Source organism: Nyctereutes procyonoides, unplaced genomic scaffold (assembly GCF_905146905.1).
Source record: "Nyctereutes procyonoides isolate TBG_1078 unplaced genomic scaffold, NYPRO_anot_genome, whole genome shotgun sequence".
In the NCBI taxonomy this organism is placed as follows: domain Eukaryota; kingdom Metazoa; phylum Chordata; class Mammalia; order Carnivora; family Canidae; genus Nyctereutes; species Nyctereutes procyonoides.
The window spans coordinates 3663318-3681852 of record NW_026575151.1 but is presented as its reverse complement, the minus strand read 5'-3'; the positions used below and the strand labels follow the sequence as shown (position 1 = coordinate 3681852).

Genomic DNA, 18535 nt, shown 5'->3' with positions numbered 1-18535 from the left:
AGCCCTGTGCTTTGGGTTGCCTCCTACATCTGCCATTCTGTGCTCCCTGATAATCAATCTCCAGCTTCTCTGTGCTGACATTCATTTATTCACAATCAGATACCAACTAAGTGCTTCCAAGTGAGGTCTTGGGGTCTTCTTGTTAAAATGATAGTAAATCATCCTAGCATATACAATGAATGAATGAATAAAAATACATCTTTTAAACCATTAGACCTTGCTTCACTGGTTCCAAAGGGCCCGTTACAATTTCCTAACTATTGTGGAGACAGAGTTCAGAAAATCTGTGTCCCTGTCACATTTCAAGTGAATAAAATCACTTTCCCTTTTATTTCCTCCCTCCCATCTAGCTTGGAACAGCGAAACTTGACTTTGGAAACAGAAATGATGACCCTCCACGATGAACTGGATCAAGAAAGGAAAAAGTTCACAATGATAGAAATCAAAATGCGAAACGCTGAGCGAGCAAAAGAAGATGCAGAGAAAAGAAATGACATGCTTCAGAAAGAAATGGAGCAGTTTTTTTCCACGTTTGGGGAGCTGACAGTGGAACCCAGGAGAACCGAGAGAGGAAACACAATATGGATCCAGTGAGCCTGCTTCCTCCCGTTGTCTCCCAACGGATCTGGGAAGGGCTCTGGGGTTCCGGTGGAAAAATTACATGGGATCAGGTGGCTGGTCACCTGCTGTACAGTGCTCTAACTGGTGAAGGAATATCATTTATAGACATTATCCATCCATATCTGCAATGTGTACCAAAGTTATATCATGCCCCATAATGCTACTGTCAAGTGTTACAACTGGATATGTGTATAGAGAGTAGTTTTTAAAAAGTAAGCTAAAAAATGAGAAGCATATCTCAAGAATTATTTTATTGCAAGTCTTGTATTTAAAATGTTAAATCAATATGTTGTTGCAATTTAGCTTGCTTCCAAGCTTCACCCCTTGCACTTAACATAAGCTATTTTTGGCATTGTGTTATCATCAGCTTATTTTATAGATCAATATTTTTATTTCCCCTTTTGCTGAGGAAACGAAGATAAGCGGATATATAAATATATATAAATATATATCAGATGAGTTATTAAAATCAAAACAATACTTTGTGGCTGTGCTGTTTGTGCCAATAGACCTCGCCATTGACCAAAAAGAGAAATGTAAATAGTTTTATAAAATACAATTGAATCACCAGGAACCTTTGATTTGCTCTTTAAGTTTTTCCCTCGACACTGCTCGGTTTTCTTTGTGAGGTGCCTGGACACAGAGAATTTTGGATTTTATAAAAAAGCCCCCTTCTCAAGGCCAATTGTCTGCTTGGTCCGTTGCACAGATGCATGTCTCCCGTGCAGGATGCACTTTGGGGTGGGGGGGAAGTGGTAAAAGCATAAAATGAGTCATGCCATGAATTACTCTGACCTTCTGGATCTAGTCCCTGTAACTGCTAGATGGTTTCAAGAAAACTTCTTCCCACTCTTGGGAGGTTGAAAAACACCACTTGTTATGCTGTGCCACAGGAACACCTCTTGTCTGCTCAGACCTTTCCTCCATGCCCCCAGCGAACACACTTTACAATGCAGGCAGTGATCTGGTGAGACCGTAACCCTCTCAGTTAAACTGCTAGAGTATGTGCCAAGTAGTGACATTTTTCTCTCACTCAGGCCTCTGTTGGTTTGGCACCTGGGATTCTGTCTACAGGACAGTGGACAAAGGTAGTGTAGCAAGAGGAGGGGATGGAGCAGATAGACCAGAAGGAGAAGGAGACATGTTTGGAAAGAACAACTACTCTGCTTCTAATTTTTACAATATTGTTCTTCCCAGTTGCAAATGTATTTGTTCACAATAATTTTAAGACGTGAAGGTGTAAAGGTCCGGTTTTGACAAATGTATGACTATTAGTAATTGTGACCTTCTAGAGGAGCCCAGGGCTCTCTGGAGCTGGAATTTGGGGAAAACAACTCTTCACACTCCAAGTGATCTTGAGAAGCCAGGCAAATAAATACTTCTCACACTAGAACAAAAAGTCACAAAAGGCATGATTAGAAATAAAGACTGCTTGAGTTTATAGGATTGTGTTTAGAAGGTTCTATGTCTTATTTCAAAGAGGAGAATAGTCTTTACCACATCCAGCCTTGTCACCATTCACTTTTGTTCATGGTCCCTGGGTTTTAACCACTATCTGTAATAATGATACCTTCTTTACCTTTAGTTTCCTGTTCTCACTCTCTTCTGATTCTTTAACCAGATACTTCCACCTGAGTATCATATAGAAAAGTCAAACTCAAATGTGCAATGTTGATCTCAATGGGTCTTTCTCTATACATTTCCATCTCTCTCCAGTCCCTGTCCTAGTGAGTGAAAACCTTGGGACTCATCCCAAGTTGAAGGATGCAATAGTAAAAATCAAAGGCCATACGGTCAACTTGCCTGCATTCAATTTTTTCACAATTCACTAGCTGTGACTCAGACTTCTAGGCATCACTTTTTTTTATGTAGACTGGAAATAACACGGATGCTCCTCTCATGGACTTGTTAACGTAGTTTCATTGAGGTGTAGATTGTGTGAGAGCTGAGCACAGCCCCGAGTGTACAAAAAAGATGCCCTAAATGTTCATTCTTGTTTTCTCTCCACTCTTCTTCACTCTGAAATTCACTCAGCAAGTACTATCTAGTCCACTCACCCTTGCCTTTTGAATCTATTCTCTTTGATCGGTTGCTCTTCATCTTTGAGGAAAGCATCTCTCCTTTGGCAGGATATTCCTTCCAGGCTGCCCATCTGACCATATCATGGCCTTACTACTATCATGTGAAGAATCTCACTTGCCCACAGGATATGTCCTTAACACGGTGGATAAGGCTGTGACCTACAGTTTTATTTTCACCTCCTACCACTTCCCTCACCCCTGCTGTGCCATTTCATGCCTGTGAAACTTTCCACCTTTTATTGTCATGTCCATCTTGACTACCTTCCTTCTATCTGGCACAGTCCTACCATTTTTTTAAGAGCTAAATCAAGCATCAGTTCCCCTATAAAGCTTCTAGGATCTCAACTGAGAATTAAGTACCTTGTGCTCCCAATTTGTGTATTGCTTTTAGTCTTTTCCATGTCTGATTATTTTCTTCACCAAATAAGAAACATTTTTGAAGCAGCATGGTAGAATAGAAATAGCAGGAAACGGAGAGCCAAACAGACCTAGATATGCATCTCGACATACCTTAGGCAAGATGCACAGCAACGACAAGTCACTTAACTTGTCTGAGCCTCTTGTTTTTCCCTCTGTAAAGTGGAAGTAATAACTCCTACCAATTAGGAATTTTGTAATACTTAAAAGTGATATGTAATGTGACTATCCCAGGGACCACCACTTAGCTCCGCTGACAGCTCTATTAATAAATGGAGCTTCCAAACCTAAGAGTCTAGAATTGTTGTCCTATTGTTCTCAAATCCCTCCATCTCTACCTTTTATTCCATAGAGTGCCAGCATGGAGAGTTAGCCATAAATCTGGCCTTTGATTTATGATGGATGCTGCCGTTAATTTTAATTATCAATCTCAGTGATGATAACCTTTGATCAATGGATACCATGAGTAGCTAGTCCATCTGGGTTTCTATTAGTTCTTCTATTAATCCAGCCAAATGCCTAGAAAATATCAACTGCAAATTGACATAAAAACAAATTGGAAATAAGTAGAGAGTACCAAGTGTTCATTTGCTACATCCTGTATAGGCTTCTTTAAAACTATTTAGGTAGGGCAGCCCAGGTGACTCAGATGTTTAGCCCCTGCCTTCAGCCCAGGGCGTGATTATGGAGACCCAGGATCCAGTCCCAAGTCAGGCTCCCTGCATGGAGCCTGCTTCTCCCTCTGCCTGTGTCTCTGCCAATCTGTGTGTGTGTGTGTGTGTCTCATGAATAAATAAAATCTTTAAAAAAATAAATAGAAATAAAACTATTTAGGTAACTAGAATGATTCTTAAACTATGTGTTCAGGAGAAAGGATTTGCTTCCAAGTGTTGAGTCTATAATGTTGGTTTCATTAGCCAAGCCATATGGCTGGGTATCCTTCAGAGAACATTTAAAATAGAATTGTGAATGACAGTAGGCGAACTGAAGTCTATACTTTTTAAAAAAATATTTTATTTATTTATTCATGAGAGACACAGAGATAGAGGCAGAGGCACAGGCAGAGGCAGAAACAGGCTCCATGCAGGGAGCCAGATGTGGGACTTGATCCTGGGACCCCAGGATCATGCCCTGAGCTGAAGGCAGACGCTTAACTGCTGAGCCACCTAGGGATCCCTGAAGTCTATGCTTTTTAAATGTAAATGTAGTTTCTATATGTCATTTTGTTATTAAATGACTAAAAACGTGAAGGGACTTAATGTCATTCCTATTTATTTTTATTTATTCACAAGCTAAGCCCTAAATGAAAAAAAAAATAGGGCATTTCCAGGTAGGATACTTTAAATCATCAATATAATTATCTCCCCTTGGAAATCCAGGAGAATTTGAAGACTGTGGTACCAGCCAAAAACCTCAGTGTTCCTTTCACTGCAGAACTGCATCCTACTTAGAATAGCATCACAGAAAATGGTGATGCATAAGCTTTTGGAATCAGAGAGCTAGATTCAAATCTCAGTTCTACCACTTTGTAGGTATAAGAATTTAAGAAAAGTTACATGACGTTTGTAAGACTCAATTTGTTTTTCTGTAAAGTAGGATAATACTAGTGTCTTTTCCTCATTGGGTTTTTGTTTTATTTTGTCTTGAGAAATGACTAAGTTGTGACTAGCACAATATATATTGTAAGTGTTCAGTAAATGGTAGCTGTCAGCACTCAAACGTTTCTATTTCTATTCTGTTTCTATTGAGTGTTCAAAGGGTGTTCCAGCTTCCAGAAAATAGAATTCTGGCCTCAAGAATTTGGCCAGCATGTTCACCAGCAGAAGATACAATTCTGTCCTTGTCCCAGAGAGGCTAATTTTACTTTGGCCCAGATAATCCACCAGAGATTTGATAGCAAGGAAGAGGTAACCCAAGGTATCTTTTTTACCTGAGATAATACAATTGCATCCATGATCTGAGAATAATGTCCAAAGGACCACCCATAAATGTCCCTGAATCAACTCTGTCTGTTTGGACACTGAAGAATATGTTCAGTTTTAAAGCTCTTGGGTAAAGTATAATGAAAGTCTAAGAATATGACCAGTGAATGTGTCTAGACTCACATCAGCACCACCATTAGTGAATATTTATTGAAGGCCTCTATGTGTCATGTCAGCACTAGACTAGATGCATGGGATACCTAGTTTATAAATAACCACCACATGAGATGGTGTTCTCTGAAAGTAGTTAGAGACCACAAAAGTGAGTCTGGGAAAAGCATGTCAGAGCCATGACTATATTATGTGAGTCCTAAAGAATAGGTAGGAAGTTATCAGACAGGATAGCAGTTTGGGGCAGGAGCTTCTCTAGTCCAGGGAAAAATATATGTGTTAAGTGCCTTCAGGGCGGAGCCTAGGGGGCCTTTCCAATGAAATAAAAATGACCTATCATGTGTGTGCCATTAGGGTGGCCTTGTGCTTAAAGACTCACTTACACACCACCAGGAGATGGGAAAACAGGACCCATGTGGCTTCCACTCCCTTATATCCAAATAAAACAGCCAAAGCCAGACACATTTTGCCCTGTTGGAACTCACAAACCACAGAAAAAGAGTATGGAATTGTGACTCTCAAAGGCCTATTTTGTTATTCTCTTTATAGTCTCTTTAATTGCACAAGTGGGGAATGAGTTGACTGCCCAGATTAAGGGCTCCTTGCTGCAAAGTGATGTGAAAAACTAACAGCTCCCCAAGCAGCTAAAACCTACCAAACCTACTGTAGATCTTCGAGTATAAAGTTTAGCAGATGTAAAGTGCGTTTTTTAATGCACCATTTTTGGCTCAGGTCCGGGACTGAATGACACTCTTTATTAATGGACTATGTGTAGCTGCTACCTTTCTAGCCCTTGGAGGGCTAAACCCAGGTGAGACCAGCCCATTCAAGTAGAAAGTACTGAATTGTTTGAATAAGGTGTTAAATTGGCCTCCAGCCTACCACCTGTTTTTGTGAACACTATGCCATCCAATCCCTCTCCTGCCAACACACATTCCCTGCCTCCTCGTGATTCACTAGAATCCATTACATATCACACCAAAGTAATCTCTAGGGTTGTGCCATCTTGCCCGCATCCTCGGTCACCTATTGCCAAAATCATCCAAATATGTCATTTGCCTTCACTATTATGTTTATTCCTACATTGCTCAGCATGTTCCCTCATTTGCTTCAAACTCTGATTCTCTCTCCACTCCTCAGACTTTTCCGTTATACATGCTAGAGCCTAACAGCTGCCATTATCTTCCCCTAAATCTTCTCCCAAACATGGTTGCCTCCTAAAGACACCACTTCTTGCAGCCCTCCCAAGGATGGCTACTCTCCTTTCTCACAATCTGCATGTCATTAGCTTGTAAGAGAGATAGGTCTTGCTTTGCTCTTTGATGTAACTTCCAGACCTCAGATCTTCCCACTTCCCTAATAACTCCATAGAAGTACATGTCACATGACCAATTATTTAGCACCTGTTTTTTTTTTTCTTCCCCAAATCAATACTCCTCTGCCATCCACCAACTTGGCCACTCAGCTCCTTGAGCTGATCATTCCTGAAAATCTTGATCTTCTCCTGCCCGAACATCAGCCACCCATGCCTATGGTTTTCCTTATTCCACGCCATTTCCAATAACTACACTATCACCAAAATTTCCATTTCAAGCACTCACTGCCTCATCATCATCTATTCCCTTTTTAGGTAATTCCCTTAACACCATCACTCCAAAAATTCTTAGAAACTCCCAAAGAGTAGACAAGCCATTGACTTTGCTACGTTTTCATTGGCTATCATTCCCTCATGTCATTGCTTCCTTCCTTGACTAGCTCATCTGTGGCTCCTCATTATAATTATTCTTTTCCTCATTCTCAAATCCCTTCAGATTTTCTTCCACCACTGTACTCATCTGGGAAAGAAAAACACCCAACTCTGGCTAAACCCAATTCCTGCTAATTCTTAACCTGCACCTGAGAAACACAAATGGCTGGAGAACAGAAGACCAACATCCACCATGGGATGACTTGTCCCATCTTATATCTATATAAGTATGGTTCACATGGCTCTCATCACTGTCTAGTAACTTAACCTCATACTTTTCAAGGTCAGTTTTACACTTCTCAAACCTCCATAAGCTCTTCCTCTCCCCATTTTCAGCTAGTAACTTTACTTATAACCAAACTTACTGATAACCTGTTTTTACTGAGAAAACAATACCAGAAGAGTAAGTCCTTATGTTCCATCATCCATCTTCCCAACTGTCTACATGCAACCTGTACGCATCACCTTGACTGTGCCACCTGCTCCAACTCCCCCAAATGTATATGGGAGGACCATATACATCCCTCTGGCCTTTTTAAGCACATTACTCCTTCAAATAAATATTCTTTCTTTCTAGTGTTATGAATTTTTCTCTTTATGTGTTGGCCCTATCAACATATACCCATGCTATAATAGCTTTCTTAAAATTCTCTCTTCATGTTGTATTTATGTCTAGTTTCCACATGATTCTTCTGCTTCACTTTCTAGAAAAAAAAACTCTTGAATTTTCTCTACCTATTTCTAATTCCTCACTTCCCACATTCTCTTGAACTCACTGTAGTCATGCTTTCCTGCTTAATACTGCTGAGAACATGCTCTCTTAAAGGTCAGCAATAAAGGTCTTCATAAAAATCAAGTCTAATTGTGAACCTTCAGTCCCCATCTTTTTTAGCCACTCCAGTAGCATTGTCCCAGGTGCCTATTCCCTTCTTTTTAAAAACCTTTACTTGGCTTCCAGGACAGCAGACTTTCCTGGTTTTTGCCTCACTGGACATTTCTCAGGATATTCAACTGTTTATTGACTTCTATATGTTGGAGCAAGAAATGCCTCCATCTTTGGACTTCTCTTCTTCTTTGTCTACACTTAGTCTCTCGGTGATCTATACAGTCCCATGGTTATAAATAACACTTACAAGCTGATTACGCTCAGGTTTGTTTCAGCTCAACTTCTTCCCTTACTCCAGCCTTGTAGACCCTCCTGCTACTTTACTAGGATACCTAATAAATATCTCCAGTTGACATTTCCAAAACAAGTATGATTTTTCTTCCCAAATATGCTCCTAACCCATTCTTTACCACATCAGTCAACCACACCATTACTTACCTGATGGTTTCAATTTTTAAAAATTCTGGGGTTATCCTGATCTGTTTCTTTCATATCACATATCAGTCTATCAGCAACTGTTTCCAACTCTCTCTTCATAATATATTCTTGGTTATGTCCTTAATCAACCCTTCTCAGTCCCTCCACTCTCCAGTCTAAGCCCCATCCTATCTTTTTGTGCTACTGTTATACCTTAGAAGAACCTCTTTGTCCCCATTATTATCTTTCTTCTCAACCTCCTCTATTTGGCAAAGAGATCCTTTTAAAAAGAAAATTCAGATTATATCATTTCCCTGCTCAAATCTATCCGTCTTCTTATATTTAGACTAAAATCCCAAGATCTTGTCATTCTCTGATCCCTGCCTAACTCTTTAATTTCACTTACTATCACACTTTCTCTTGTCCATTCTGCTTCACTCACAGGAATTTTGGTGATTATATATATATATATATATACTCTATAGAGCATTCTCTCTCTCTCTCTCTCTCTCTCTCTCTCTCTATATATATATATATATATATATATATATATATATATATACTCTTACTCCAGGGCTTTTGCACTTGCTTTTGCCTCAGATACTAATATGGCTCACTATCTCACTTTATTTGGGTCTCTGTTCAAATATCATCTGTTGGGATCCCTGGGTGGCGCAGCGGTTTGGCGCCTGCCTTTGGCCCAGGGCAAGATCCTGGAGACCCGGGATCGAATCCCACATCGGGCTCCCGGTGCATGGAGCCTGCTTCTCCCTCTGCCTGTGTCTCTGCCTCTCTCTCTCTCTCTCTCTCACTGTGTGCCTATCATAAATAAAAATAAAAAAATAGAATTTAAAAAAAAACAAATGTCATCTTTTTTGAGAGGCCCTCCCCGACCACCTCATCTAAATAGCATCCCTTTTCATGTTTTATCCTTTTAGCCTGCTTTGTTTGGTTTCTTAATGCTTTCTGCTACCTTATTCCCCCATTAGAAGCAGGAAGGTTACCTGAATTCATCACAATTATGTATACCAAGTACAGTCTTTGGGAGATTGAAGCGCTCAGTTAATATTTGTGACATGAATCAGTGAGTGAATGTTCAGAGCTCAATGCCAAATTTCTGGTTTAGATAACCAGAGGTGACTTGAGTTGGAATTTTTAATAAAAAAATAACTGAATTCTGTCTTCTATCATTGTAGGAATCCAGTCATTACCCATAGATTCCACACATTTCAGAGATTTGGCTTTATACTACAGGACCACTAGAGAGGAACTCCAGTAACCATTGTGATGTCGTTTTTGCTGATAAAGAGATTTTGGTGCCAGAAATATGAGCCTCCAGTTCAGCATCCAGGCTTACTCACTCTAAGAGGAAATTGCATCAAAATAAACCTCATGTAATGCAGGAAAGAAACATCATGTTTTTTGGTCTTGCTTGTTTGTTTGTTTTTTAGCCTCAGAAACTTTTATCTATTTTTCTCAGGATACTGATATCATAAGTCATTGATAAGCTTTCAGGATGTCATCACATTCTTCTCTTTATCTGGAGACTGACATTTATTTGAAACATACCAAAAGATAGCAGTGTACCTTTTAATTAAAAGAATGAGAGTGCAGATACACATATTTCCTCATTGACTTAATCCAGGTTTACCTGTATTTTTTTTCTCTGTGCTATGTTTTAAAAGAAATGTAAAAATGGTTTAATCTCCTATAATGTCATGGTAAATAACCAAAATTCTCTTGTGCTGATTCATTTCAACAAAATGATAACATTGAATGAAGCACATCTTGTTTCATTGCTTTAGGTGGGGTAATAAAAATGGACTTATTCGTATCAACCTCTAAGCTGAACACATTGTTATTTTAAGAGAAAGTAAACAAATAAGATAGAAATATTTTGCTTCAACCACTGGTTTTTACATGGAAAGATGTATTTACTCTGAAGTTTTGATGATAAGGACTATGCCATATTTGTCTCCTACGTGGGACACATACACAGATGTTCCATAAATGTTTTTGGATTGAATGAAGATACTACTTAAAAATGTAGCTTAGAGAGACACCCGGGTGGCTCAGTGGTTGAACATCTGCCTTTGGCTCAGGGTGTCATCCGGGGTCCTGGGATCGATTCCCGCCATCAGGCTCCCTGTGGGGAGCCTGCTTCTCCCTCTGCCTACCTCTCTGCCTCTCTCTGTGTGTCTCTCATGAATAAATAAAATCTTTTTTAAAAAGTGTAGCTCAGAAATTAAAGTGGAAATTCATACCTGTTTTCTTGAGCTTAATCTGAACCAAATCCAAATTTGGAATGTATTAACATTAAGAAGCAATTGCTTTTGAAAGTCTTACTTTTATAAAAGAAATACTTTAATATTACTAGTTCCCCCAATCCATGTAAAATATTATTTGGGTCATAAAAATTGATATCGTGTAAAATTTTCATAGTCAGAATTTCACCAATGTTAATGGAAAAGAATTGATAGCAGGCAAACTATACGCAAGACACTTTCCTAGGCAGAGTGTGGAATGTTTTTGTAAGATGAATTGTGTTTTACACGTGCTTTTGAGTTGCAAAGAATCTTGACTATTGGGTAAACAGAAAGACTCCAGACAAGATCAGGAAAGGACAGTACCAGAAGTTCAGTGACAAGGAGGTAAAGTTACCCACTCCACGAAGTGAGGGTTGATCCTCTGAAATTGCATTTCAGAGTTATTTTATGTTAACTTCTATATCAGGATAAGCATGCCTTTAAAGCAACAAACAGGTGGAATAGGAAAGGTGGGAAATTCCAAACGAGCATTTGACTCTTGTTTGGGTATATGTCATCACATTTCACGTGTTTGAAATATGTCCATTTCAACAGCTTATTTTTCAGTAACTAAAACAGACCACACTTCTGTAAAAGGTTGAACAGATGGAATTCAGTCTGGAGCTGAGAGGGAACATGTCCCATGCAGTGGTCCCCAACATGAAGTGATCTGAGACCTTGGGATTTTCAGTGTGCTTCACTACTTGCAAATGTGTTCTGTGTACATCTTTCAAAACCCGGAGGGGAGGGCGGATGGCACACTGCAAGTGTGAATCGCATTCTGATGAACCGATAATATCAAAACCCTCTAATCTTGGATAAAACTCAGTGCAGTTATTGAGCAAATAGAACCATCCTCCTAGGTTGATCCCTACATAAGTAACTACAAGAAATGTTATTTCCAAGACTCCTTTCTTCTCCTCAGTGAGAAAGAGGTCAAATTACCTAAATATTTGGTGACCTTTTATGGTACCTAGTATGTACCAATAACTTCTTCTGATCCTTCTCTCCAAGAACAATCTAATGGAATGCAATTTCCCTTCTTACTATTGGAGGTATTTTCAGGTACCTATACGTGACCATTTTTAAACACACTTTATTAAAAGAGTGAAGAGTTGTGGCTTAAAAATGGGATAGAATCTATGCCAGAGAGGCAAATAGGCATATGGCTTCTATTTTTCTTCTATATTTCTTATGAAGATATATTGTGCTATCTCAAAAGAATAAATATGGTTAGCTTTCAGATTTTCTAACAGTGAATTAGTTAAATAAAACGTTTTATTCACAGTAATAAAAAGGCTATTCCTTGACATTTTTGGATACTTCCAGCTAAATTAACATAGATTCAGTGACTTCCTTATCAAGCCACAAAATCTTATTGCTTTTTTAATTCATCAAGGAATTGCAGATATTAAGATTGCCTATCATATGGCAAAACATCTACTATCCTTCTCTCTTGGGTAATAATGAAACTGATTTGGAATTTGATAAATTAACCTAAGGATATTTAATCCTGTTCAATTTATCTAATCCTCACAGAAAATTATTTTCCTCCTTCATTGATTTTATAGAAGAAAATTACCAAATTGCAGATATATAACTGATATTTGCAGACAGAAATGAAGGTTATCTTTAGGAGAAACCAGTCTCAAACAAAAACACAGCCTTCTATATTGTCCCATACATATTACACGCTCTTTACCCATAGTGAGAAGGTAGGTCATTCGTCATTTCTTATTTATTCCCTGGCATAATCAGATGACACTATGAAATCATGTGAGATGCTTCAAGCTCCTGTCAGGACATAAAACTCAAGACAACAGGCAGCACAATAACTATTGTCAACAGGCAAACTCCAACAAAGTTTGGATTTGGATTTGGTTTCATGTTAAGGGAAGCAGATTTGCTCTGGTTTTTTAATAATTCATAAGAAACAGAAATCACAATGCATTGACTCAGCATCCACCTACAGAGTCCAAAAAAGCCGAAGTTCTCCCCCACTCACCCTCTTGTTCCACAGACATTTTGAAAATAAAGGGGAAAGAAACAGAAATGAAAAAAAGAGTGAGAAGGAACACAGATATGGTTTAAATAATTTCAAATCCTTATTAAACATCACTGAGATTGCATTTGATCCATCAGGCTGACTTTTTGTTCTCACCACTAAGACCTTGCAAAGAAACTGGGCATGCATGGTTTTGCCTTCCAGGGTTGACCTAGAACTATCTGGGTGATGTGTATATGAATGTGGGTGTGCTTTAAGTCCATTTTATAAACACTGACACAGGACAATTCTTATCATTGGTAATAGTCTTTTGAGTCCAATCATGCAGAATAACAGGCATGTGCAAGATAGGTCTTGTTGCAAGATAAACATGGCAAGGTGAACAGTTTAATGCTAGACAAGGGTTGGGAGGTTTGTTTTCATTAGAATATACTGGCCATTGGTCCCACATAATCAAAAGTTAGATATACAGGAGTCCATATACAAACAGAGGCCTTCCATTTCAGCTTGACTGACCAAGGAAATGGGTCAGAGTGAACCATTTCAGACAAAGAAAGAACTAAGTGCCAAAACAGATACCAAAATCTTATATTTTAGTCACATGGAAAATGACTAATATATTTATTTACATTGTAGCTTGTTTGTTGTTTTTACAGAAAGGAGTATCCCTGCTTGGTTTAATTTTATCTGTGGAAAATGTAGGACTCACAATTAAAATATTGGGGGGAGCTTGTGGGTGATGAGTGGGGGGTCTCTCTTCAGATCCAAAGTCATAGGGATCAAAGATTGCTGGGACAATATTATTCCTTCCTCTAAGCTGTAGAAGATAAATTTTTCAGCAAAGCCGGCTGACAACATTCTTTACCGAGCATAATGTTTTTAAGATTTTGATTATCATATGTTAAGAGAATTAAATAGAAGTAGGCTTTGTAGAATTTAGATTTTACAATGAATATTTAAAATTTAAAAGTCGGTTCTGCTTGGTTTTCCTCTGGCAGGTCATAAAAGGACTGGTGTATTCTCATCTATTCCACTTATTCCCTTTGTCGAGGTCTATTTTATGATTTCCCAGTCAGCTGGTATCAGCAGTCATAGCAATATTTTCTAATAATGGTAACAGATTGGGAAAAAACTATTCCCTCAGCCCTCAATTAAACAGCTTACTTCAATTGGAGGGAATTAGCCAGAACCTGGTCCACCCAAGTATACATTTCTACAAAGCTCAGTCATCAGATTCTTGAAGATGCAAGATTATCAGTGGTTCTTATTCCACAAGAAGAAATTTGGTTGTAAGGCCAATGTATCTCTTTTTAAAAATGAATACGATGACCAAAAACTAAATAAATATTTCAAAGTGGTGGTGATTTTGCCAAGCTCTCCCAAGAATTTCATTCCTTCTGCGTGTGGGCACACAGCCATCCCTCCCACAGAATACTACCAAACATTTCATTAAGGATCACTGCGAAACCATCAGCCCCATAGATGGAGAAAAGGTTAGGCCTCTCAGACTGCCAACTTCACATTCCTAAAGGAACCCCAACCACAGGCAGGACATTCCTTCTCCCAGTCATATAGTCCAGGTGACTTGATACTTCCAAGTCTGAAAAGCAAGAAAGTCCTTTGGAATTAATAGCTGACTATAGAGGAAATACATGTTTCTTAAAGAGAAGACTCACTGCAGAACATAATACATTCTAAGATTTTGATAATAACAAAATCGCCTCTGAAGATATTATAATAAAGTGGACCCAGGATGGTGAAGGGCTGGTGAGCTTTTGAAATGATGATTTTCTTTGTTGTCCTATTACCTATCTTGCTTTGATAACCTAGTCAAATTCTATAAGGGGGGCAAGAAGTCAAACTTTTTGCTTTATTGTCCATGATATGTCAATCTGAGGGATTTATTCCATTTTTTCTTGAGTATAAGGGAGATCTGGCTAAAAGTAACCAGCTCCTAAGAGCCATACAATGGGAGACATCAGGCTAGCAGAGTGGAAGATAGCAATAGCAGGGGAGCATTACCTAGTTCTTGCTTGGTTTAATCTACATGGGCCAAAAAAATCACCACTTCTGCACATATAAAAGATAACCTAACTGTCAAGAACTTCTAAGATGCTGGCTGGAGATTTCCTTCTGGCTTTTGGTGTCATTCTGTGACTGATGAAATTATCCCCGCGATTTACTTTCTTTCAAACAGCTGCCTGTTTCCTGCCCTTAATCGCAAGTGTTAGAAAGTCAGGCATAGAAAGGACACAGGTATAGCAAGAGAAAAATACAGAGAAAGGAGGTACAGGATAAGGTATTCTGTCTTCTATTTAGAGTTTTTTTTTTTAAAGGGGGTGGGTGGGTGGGTGGGAAGCATGACAAAAAGAGAAGTGAGAGAGCCCATGTGAGTGCAGAGGTCACCTTAAAAATCGGGTTGTTGGCAATATTAACCAAAAAAGAATGGCAGCAAGAGAAAGAAGCTGGGACACTTTCATTCCAGGGGACAAGCTGCACAGGCTAATGTTATTTTTTTTTTCCTCTCGTTTTAAACAAATGACCTCTTGTCACGCATCCTACTGCGAAGCAATCTCATAAATGGCAGCATTTGCTCTCATGGTGGTGATGGGGGTTGGCTCTATTGCTTGAAAGAGACAAAGCTTCCCTATTGTTGTATTTAAGGCAGTTTTCAGAGCGCAGCATTCTTGTTTGCTCTATTTTTGAAGAGATTCCATTTGCCAGTCGTAGCCCACTCATCAACCATCCATTTTGTGTGTTTCACTTCTTCTTCAGGTGAAATACCCCCACACTGGCGAGCACCAAAATGGTCAGAGTGCAAATAGCTGTGATGGGTACTTCACCAAAGTGAACAAGAAGAGAAGCCTCCACCAGGTCCCTGTTATTGCTGAGAAGTCACCCTGGTATTGCCTCGTATATAACCAAGATGTTTCACAGTGCCTTCTTCAGTGCTCAGGAGAGCACTTTCATTTGATTGGAGCTAATTCAGGTGATTTTGCTAAACATTGACACAAATGCTTCATGGCTTTTAAGACAAACTCATATTGCTAAAGCTATTTAGCAGCAGTAACTTATGGGTAGAGTTATTGCTGTCACATCAACTGTGGTACAAAACTCAGATATATCAGCCCTTCTTCAATTGTTTGACTTTATGAGAATAAATAAACATGAAACATCAGCCATATTAAGAAGTCAGGGAAACCCCTGAGGAATAGTAATGTCTGTGGAAATGTTTTCAATTGCTGACCTGAGGATCACCCCATGTTATGGGTTTGTTTGTTTTTAAGAAATTAATATTTTTTTTAATTCCAGAAGAGGAAAGTAATATTTTTAAAACAAAATCATGGCAGGGTATAAACCTGGGAAGTAGCACACTCATGGAAAACACAACCCACAATCTGAAAATAGGCTATGTAGGTTCATTTCCTATTAAGGACATCATCTGGAGGCAATTCCACTGTGTTCCAGGGAGGGATTCTTACCATCAGATATGGATGCAGTAACCCTGCCTCACCACCTGCCACTCTCTTTCCAGTTGTGACACATAATTTGTAAGGGACAAATGAAGTCTACTCTCTAAAAGATGGATGTCAGTGTCTCCTAGTATCTGGGTAATGATCTCCTTGAGGAAGTCCTCCGTACTGCAATGCTACACTGGAAACCCTCCTACCTGCTCACTGTCAGAGAAAAGACTGTCAGCTATTATTCCCACATTCCTTCTAAAGGCCAAACCATTTAGTACCTGGAAACTGTCACCCTCTCCCGCCCCCACACTGTACATAAGCATCACATATGTTCTTTCTACAAATTGGTATACAGGTGCCATTTAATCAGTTCAAATTTGGAAGCTACATCTTCAAGGGTCCGAGAGAGCTCACTCCCCCCATAATTTCCCCCTTTTACATGTTTTCTTATAAGACATACAGCTTAATCAATTAACAAACTAAATAGCTTATATACTGGCAATATATTACAGATGGGTTTATGTCAGAGTAATAGATCACATGAAATGGACCGTATGGTACCCCAGTGCATGATGTCTTGGTAGAGCCCTGAGGACACTGACAGTAGCATCTCTAAGTAAGTAGTGCTGTATGAATACAGACACATGCGGATCTGTATCTACATCCATCTGACTAAGCCAAAGGAGCAGGTAGATGCAAGATAGAGACACACACATGCTGGATGGGGCCACTGCACACCTTGTCATGCCATTTGAAAGGGCAATTACAGGTTGCTGGTTTTGCAGCCATTAAAATTACACTTTATGGAAAAGGCTTTTCTAGTTGTGTTTGAGTTGCTTTCTGGAGGAAGCATCATTGGAGGAAGACCAAAGCTAGAGCAACTAGAAGTTAAATATACATTTAGCTTAGCTGCAATACAGAACTCTGGAGAAGAAGCAGGCTGAATGACTGGTTTCAATTTTAGGCTTGGATTCTCTCTCTTGCCATTTTCTTGTAGTTGCATGTCTGTGTTTGTGTGTGTGCGTGTCTGTGTGTGTGTCTGTGTGTGTGTGTGTGTGTGTGTGTTCCATCACATCATCTCCTGAAGAACGCTGGGTTTCGCAGGCAGGCGGCTAGTCACCTGCAACAACCCAGGGGTCCTGCTGAGGCTTCCAGGCTGCTGTCAGTGTCAGAGGCCAGGGTCTGGTCGGTGGACATGGAGGAGATGTCGTTGACAGACGAAGATGGAGGGAGACTCTCACTGCTGTTCACTGCTGCACCTGTGCTAAGAAAATGAAGACCAACATGACTAAATCTAGAACTAGACTCAACTTAATGTCATTCAGGATGCAGGCATGGGCAAATACAAGAGGTGATGTCTAATCCATCGTTCATTCAACAGGTCTTCATAGAACAACTAATCCAAGGCACTGTGTTAGATGGTGAAAATCAAAACAGCAACCCAGAGTCCCGGGTCAAAGATATTCACTCTACCTTGGAAACCACTTGTAATGCTCTTAAAAGAAAACAAAAGCAAGCAAACAAAAATATCCTACTAAAAACCCCAGTCACCCCTCTTGCCTCCAATATTGTCATATAATTGGCCTGTGTAAAGCAAAGGCATTTGCATTTGTTAAAAGCTCCTAGACACTGTGCAGTAAAAGGCTGAAGACCACTGTCCTACTGAGGAAGATGAGCAGAACCTTTTAATGTAATGATCTGAACCTGGATGTTTTTAATGCAAGGCTTTTTAAAAGAAACACAAGTAAGAGTCCTATCCCAAAAATTTGGGCTGAGTTGGGAGTCCAGCAAACAGAATTACTTGGAGACTACAGCTCTTGAGAAATGAAGGTATATTAAATAAATATTATTGTAGTCATTAATGTGATATCAAACTTAAAATCCATACAGAAAGGCTATGTAGGACTTACAGTGAAACTTACCATAGACATAATAATAATAATAATAATAATAATAATAATAATAATAGAAGAAGCCAGACCACTTTTTTTTTTTTTTAAAGTAAGCTCCATGCTAGAGCATACTTTTTGATTGTGGCTTACTTTCTAGCAGGCTTGCTTACCTGGTGGTGATCTACAAAAAAAAAAAAAAAATCTAAATTGAAAAGAAATATCTTATTTATCTGCTCTATGGGAATATAAAGATTTAAAAACTCTGACAAGAAACTTGCTCATGGTAATCACTCAGTAATACTTGCTAAGTTATAATATCTTTGAGAAGCACAAAGAACAGGTAAGCCAGAGTCATTGTAAAATATGATTAAACCATAGCACCTTGAGAAGAGTTTACTTTTCCTTTTTATATATTCTTTATACTTAAGCAACATAGGTAATAAAATGCATGTTTTGTGAAATAGTTTGCCACTAAAAATATCTGTAAATCATCTAATAAAATCAGAGATGAGGAAATCTCACTAGAATGTTATCTTATTTGAGTAAATATAGTGTGCAAGATATACCTGGTGAAAAATAACAAATCCAAAATACATTACAGAAGTG

General features: G+C 39.0%; 2 protein-coding genes across 14 annotated transcripts in view; one reads left to right on the top strand and one right to left on the bottom strand.

The window, feature by feature from the left end:
* ARHGAP24 (Rho GTPase activating protein 24) overlaps positions 1-2061 on the top strand; it is a 726334-nt gene extending 724273 nt beyond the window's left edge. For all 10 annotated transcript variants that reach the window (XM_055312959.1, XM_055312961.1, XM_055312960.1 and 7 more), the window contains one exon: positions 351-2061. In XM_055312959.1, the coding sequence (XP_055168934.1) occupies positions 351-594 (244 nt within the window). In that variant the 3' untranslated portion in view covers positions 595-2061. The remainder of the gene's footprint in view (positions 1-350) is intronic.
* Positions 2062-12293: 10232 nt separating this feature from the next.
* Positions 12294-18535, bottom strand: part of MAPK10 (mitogen-activated protein kinase 10) — a 334813-nt gene continuing 328571 nt past the window's right edge. For all 4 annotated transcript variants that reach the window (XM_055313051.1, XM_055313052.1, XM_055313053.1 and 1 more), the window contains one exon: positions 12294-17296. In XM_055313051.1, the coding sequence (XP_055169026.1) occupies positions 17154-17296 (143 nt within the window). In that variant the 3' untranslated portion in view covers positions 12294-17153. The remainder of the gene's footprint in view (positions 17297-18535) is intronic.